A 5738-nucleotide genomic window follows, 5' to 3' on the forward strand; every position below is an offset into this window, starting at 1 on the left:
ACTCGCGTCCCCAGGTCTGTCAAACATGCCACTTCCTGTCCCGCGGGCGTGTTTGGAGCGCTTCGAGACCGGGGAGGGGGAAGGTTCGGGGTGCTGGCCCCGCCCAGGGCGGCAGGGTGAGGACCCTGAGGCTGGGCGAGGAAAAGACCCGCCCCGCTGCGGAGGGAGGGGCCGAGGGAAGAGGCTGGGTCCCCGGCGAGAGGGGAGGAGCCGCGGCGAGCGGGTCGCAGCCTTTAGCGCCCGGAGCCCCAGCTGCTCCGAGTCCGAACTTCCGATGCTGCAGGCACCGAGGCACCCACGGGCGCAGCGCTCGCCCACCTCTAGCGCGCGTAACCGGGCCGGCGTCGCGCGCCGAGCCTGACCTTGGGTCGGGACTCTTCGGGTTGGACCGCCGTACCCAGGAAGAGCCGGCTTCGAGCCTCTTCTGTCTGTCTCCAAAGCAGGCGGCGCTGCAGAGAGCGCGGGCCGCGCCCTCCCGCCGCCCGGCGCTCCCCATGCACCTGCCCGGCTGCGCCCCCGCAATGGCCGACGGCAGCTTCTCGCTCGCCGGCCACCTGCTCCGCAGCCCGGGCGGGAGCACCTCGCGGCTGCACAGCATCGAAGCCATCCTGGGATTTACCAAGGACGACGGCATCCTCGGCTCCTTCCCGGCGGAGCGAGGCGCCCGGGGGGCGAAGGAGCGGGATAGAAGGCAGGGCGCGCGTGCTGCCTGCCCCAAGGTTCCCGCGGGAGGCGCCGAGCCCGCCCCGCCGCCCGCCTCGGCGGCCGCTCCGGAGTACGAAGGTGAGTACGCACCCCCGGCCGCTGCGTGGCCCTTTGGGTGCCCAGAGTTAGAAGCTCTGCAAGAGGAGAGGCCCCTGCCGTAACTTGTATTAAGGCATCAGGGCGCGGGCTTGAGGGCTGGGTGTATAACAGGAGATCCCAACGTGCGTGGAGAAAAAGCTGAAGGGCCCCTCGCAGCCCTCACCCCTACCTCCGCGGGCATCTCAGCGCCCGCATCCGCTGCCAGCGCCCACGGGTAGGCGGGGTGGGCCCAGGGATACTCCGCGGAGTGTCTCTGACCTTCCGGGGCCTGTAGTCCCAGCCCCTCGCCCCTACTGCCCCAAGGAGCCCGGGGAGGCCCGGCCGAGCCCCGGGCTGCCCGTCGGGCCCGCCGCAGGCGACGCGAAGCTGTCGGAGGAGGAGCAGCCCAAGAAAAAGCACCGGCGGAACCGCACGACCTTCACCACGTACCAGCTGCACGAGCTGGAGCGCGCTTTCGAGAAGTCCCACTACCCCGACGTGTACAGTCGTGAGGAGCTGGCCGGCAAGGTCAACCTACCCGAGGTCCGAGTCCAGGTAAAGCGCCCAGATCAGTCCCGGGAGGGCCCGAGCCCAAGCTGCAGCGAAAGCTCCCTTGAACCCCCGGGCACCCACGCATTTATTAGGGCACTTTTCCCATTGCCCTTCCTCGACTTGGCTAGCCTAGAACCCCAGAGATCTTCCATGTGGCCGAGGCACCGCCCCTCGGACAGTCTGTTCCAGTTTGTAGTGCCATCTCCCCTTGGGGGTCTCCCTGTTCTAAGCTAAGAAGAGGAATTGGGAACGGCTGGCAAGAGGAGAGGACAGCTCATTAGGTACAGCGAGGATGGAGGGTTGGGAGGATCACTGTGGAGAGAGGAAATGTAGGCAGCGGCTCAAGGGTAACCTATTGGGGCCTCAAATGCCACTCTAGTCACTAGCTGGCAGCCCCGTGTTAAAAACGAAAACCCTGTGGTCTTGCGAGGGCCTGGCGCCTGCAGTTGAAACTTTTGGTGGGTTCCTTTCAGAAACTGACTTTTGCTTCTCTGGTGCACATCCAAGCAAAGTTCCTGCTGGGGCAGAGGCCTTTTCTTTTTATTGTAAAGGGGTTTTTGCTTTAATTAGAGCTGAATTATCTTTAATCCCTGATCATTAAAATATTTGAAAGCCTTAAATATTTGCTAGTCATCTGTGAAAAATCTGGGAGGATTTCCAAATTGGGAGAGTTTACAGAGGCCTGAAAGGGAGACACTGGGGACAGATTTGACTGCTCCTGAAAGGCAGGGGAACGAGATGGGATTTTTGTGTGTCTAATGAATGAGATTTCCAGGAAGTGAGGGTCTTCAGATATTGGGGGCTTTTGGCCTTGTCTTAAAAGTAAAAGGGGACAAGCTCTTGCCTTTTAGCTCTTCTGCTTAGTTGAGGGGTTGAAACTGTGGAGTAAATGTCATGGTTTGTAAAAATAGTTTCCTAATGTGACTCAGGATTAACTGGCGAGGACAGTTCAATATCTCCTAATTTGATTGCAATGATTTCATTGAAGGAGTGGGCATTTTAGCACCTGCTTTTCCTGGAGGGAGGATGGGGTAGGGAGAGGGAAAGAATACAGTGAAAGCTGAAGAAAGAGGAGAGGCAAATCCTTCCAGGGCCTTCCAGTGCCTTCTAGAATACAGGCACAGCCAACTCAGGGGCTGCCTTCATACCTGAAGCCACCTCTGTCCCACCTTCCTTCCTCCCTCTTTACTTGTTCAGGGGTTTTGGCTTCTGCTCGAAGTTGTGAGTTTCTTGAGAACAGTGTCTGTGACTTCTCCGCGACCGCAAAGCCAGGGCAGTTCTCAGCATATGGCAGGTTCTTAACACATGGCCATGATGTAATCAGATGGGGGTGGGGGGGCAGGCTGAGTCTCCAACTGTGTCAGGGCAGCAGTAGAGCAGTATAAGAGCTGACTATCCAGTCGTTAGCCCTCTGACTCTGGATACTGGATCCGAAGACTATCGTGGATATTGGGGGGGATGGAGTGCGACATGCAGAGAAGCAGAGGAGGCAGAGGAATGGGAGCCCTCACTCATGCCACTGTTTCTCTTTTCTCTATTATGGGCAAATAGCTAATGTTTCTGGGAAATCAGGGCCTCAGATATGTAGAAGAATCTTTTGTGGGAAGGGAGCAGGAGTACTTATGTTTTTGTTCTTTTTCTTCTTCCCCCAAATCTCCTGCTTACACACCCTTGCCCTGCTCTGCCCAGGTGCTGGAGGGCAGTTTTCTCAGCTCTCCTAGGAGGTCCCCCCACCTTATTGACTCAGAACTGCTTTCTCCCTTCTGAAGTCACAACGATTCCCCCACTTCCCTTGATAAATATGACACTGAAGCCACCAGTTTGGCCAAAGTTTTCTCCTCTAAACTAGACCAGCTCTCTCTGTTCCGTTTCCGAGGGTGGTCACCTGGTGATGAAGCCTTAATTACGCCCTTTCTTGGGCTTCTATGAGGTCAGGAATGGAAGATAAGAGACCAGACTTCACTCTTGGCATGGCCTTTCTATATGTAAAGAAAAAAGAAAAACTCAAACTCATTGAACTCATCTTAGGGTAATGTCAAAACTAACTCCATAAAGTAAAAGTAGATTTAAAAAAAAAACAAGCTTGAACTGTTGTAATCATTGAAAGCCATTTGTAAGAAATATCAGAAATACTAAGCGGATATCAATTAAATAAAAATGAAAATCTTATTACAGCAGCAATTCAAATATGCTGGGGATCAAATAAGCCCACTTTCTTCCACTAGTTAGCATATGAGTAATTCGTTGAAATAGCTGTATTTTAACACCCAATGTTACCAGTTACAATACTTAGAGTATTTGTTTATATGAATGTTTATAAAAGAGACAAAGGTAGGTAAAATACAGAAAGTCTGAGACAAAAACACAGCCGCTGAGAGCTGTTCCACAGGGAGGCAGGAGAATCTGAACCGAAGCGTCAGGAAGGGCTGTCAGCCAGCAGGTCACAGAAATTTGTTGAGCTCTGGTTTCCAAGTCCTGCAGTCCGATTCCAGGGTTAACTTCAGTTTTTTCTGAGCAACTGCTGCGTGCCAGGAGTTGGAAACAAGTACAACCACAGCTCTGGGTGAGATAAACAGGGAAAAAAGGATGGGACGCCACGGAGGAGAAGGATGGGACAAAGAGACTCAGAAGAAGCAAGAGAGAAGAAGGGAAAAGAGCAAAAGGAGAAAATAGGACGGAAAAGAAAGGATAATGCGGGTGGAGTGGGGGGGGCGGGTGGAAGGAACAGGTGCGAAATAGTGGGTGCCCAGCTCTGTCCGGGGATGGGGGGATCCAGACGCCGGGCTTCGCGGGCGCCGGGCGGGGGTGCGGCCCCGGCCCCCGCCGCAGCCCGACGACGCTGTGCTGCCTTCCGCAGGTGTGGTTCCAGAACCGACGGGCCAAGTGGCGGAGGCAGGAGAAGCTGGAAGTGTCGTCCATGAAGCTGCAGGACTCGCCCCTCCTCTCGTTCAGCCGCTCCCCGCCCTCGGCAGCCCTGGCGCCCCTCGGGGCGGGCCCGGGCGGCGGCGGCGGCGGGCCGGCGGGGGGCGCGCTGCCGCTGGAGTCGTGGCTCGGGCCGCCGCTGCCGGGAGGGGGCGCCACGGCGCTGCAGAGCCTGCCGGGCTTCGGGCCGCCGGCGCAGAGCCTGCCCGCCAGCTACACGCCGCCGCCGCCGCCGCCGCCCTTTCTGAACTCTCCGCCGCTGGGCCCCGGCCTGCAGCCCCTCGGGCCGCCGCCGCCCGCCTACCCGTGCGGACCCGGCTTCGGGGACAAGTTCCCGCTGGACGAGGCGGACCCGCGCAACAGCAGCATCGCCGCGCTGCGCCTAAAGGCCAAGGAGCACATCCAGGCCATCGGGAAGCCGTGGCAGGCCCTCTAGGGGCACCAGGGACCAAATCGGGCGAATCGACCGTCCTGGGAGGCGCACACGCGCACCCCTCCGCCCTGGGTCCCCCTACTCGGTCGCTCTTTCCCTGTGCCGCCTGCTTGGGTCGTCGTGCACATCTGCTCCTGACTCACCGGGCAGGGCTGACCCTCAGGCCTGCCGAGGCCCTCTGACCACCCACACAGCCCACAGAACCCCAGCCCTGCTGCTGGAGCGGGGAGAGGCCGCCCGACCCCGCCGGCCACGCTGCTCCCACCCCCGCGGGCGCCGGAGCCTCCAGGTTCAAGGGACCTAAAGCGCCTGACCTCGGCCGCTCCCGGGCTGCGTGGCGACCCCAGATAAAGAAAACTGGGAGGAATGGGAGGCGGAGGAATAGAGTTTGAGGAACTGTTTGTATAAGTAGTTTCAAAGTACTTGGGAGGAGAATTAAAGACTTACTTGTTTGGGTTTGATTCTGGTTAAGCGCGCTCAGGACGGTGTGGGGGTGGGGGGGGGAGGGGGCGGGGAGGACGATGTGCGTGTGAATGGGGGTATTGGAGGGCCTGCGGTGGTGGACCGGGTGGGTCAGGGACGGCAGAGGACTGCGCAGGAGCTGGGGCTACCTCGTGCGAACCCTCCTGGAAGCGCTTTGCTGCAGCAGAGAACCATCCCCATCACCGGCCTGCGGCGCCCTATACAAGAGGCGCCCCTCCCTGGGCGCGTGCGGGCGCGCGCAAGTGTGTGGGGTTCGTGGTGTTTGGAGCCTAAGGCTCAGCTGCGGGCGAGGTCTCAGTCCCTCGATACAATAGCCAAGCGGTGGCTGCAACTTTGAAAGACTGACCCCAGTAGGAAGCGTCTACGCCACCTTCCACAAGGTGAGAGCTGAACGTCCCGAAGCCCCTGGCAGCCCTGCCTCTCTCTTTCCACCCCGCAGAGGCCCAGTGCCCCTCTCAGATCATTGTCCAGGTTGCTGTCTCGGTGTCATCCCTTGCTACCCAGGGTAAGACTGGGGCAGATCGACTTTGCCTTTTCGGAGCCCAGTGTCTCTCTCTGGTCTGTC

At 58.7% G+C, this 5738-nt stretch overlaps 1 protein-coding gene across 1 annotated transcript; it reads left to right on the forward strand.

The window, feature by feature from the left end:
* The first annotated feature begins 494 nt into the window (after positions 1-494).
* RAX (retina and anterior neural fold homeobox) lies at positions 495-4693 on the forward strand. The gene is made up of 3 exons (XM_046671098.1): positions 495-783; positions 1085-1338; positions 4193-4693. Exons 1-3 carry the CDS (start codon positions 495-497, stop codon positions 4691-4693), a joined length of 1044 nt encoding a protein of 347 aa, XP_046527054.1.
* Positions 4694-5738: the final 1045 nt, after the last annotated feature.

Source organism: Equus quagga, chromosome 9, assembly GCF_021613505.1.
Source record: "Equus quagga isolate Etosha38 chromosome 9, UCLA_HA_Equagga_1.0, whole genome shotgun sequence".
Lineage (NCBI taxonomy): Eukaryota > Metazoa > Chordata > Mammalia > Perissodactyla > Equidae > Equus > Equus quagga.

Excerpts from the sequence above, each read along its gene's own strand:
- RAX (XM_046671098.1), top strand. The coding sequence starts at position 495 with ATGCACCTGCCCGGCTGCGCCCCCGCAATGGCCGACGGCAGCTTCTCG. Across the intron at positions 784-1,084 it reads GGCCGCTCCGGAGTACGAAG|CCCCTCGCCCCTACTGCCCC; the intron begins GTGAGTACGCAC and ends CTGTAGTCCCAG. Across the intron at positions 1,339-4,192 it reads TACCCGAGGTCCGAGTCCAG|GTGTGGTTCCAGAACCGACG; the intron begins GTAAAGCGCCCA and ends TGCCTTCCGCAG.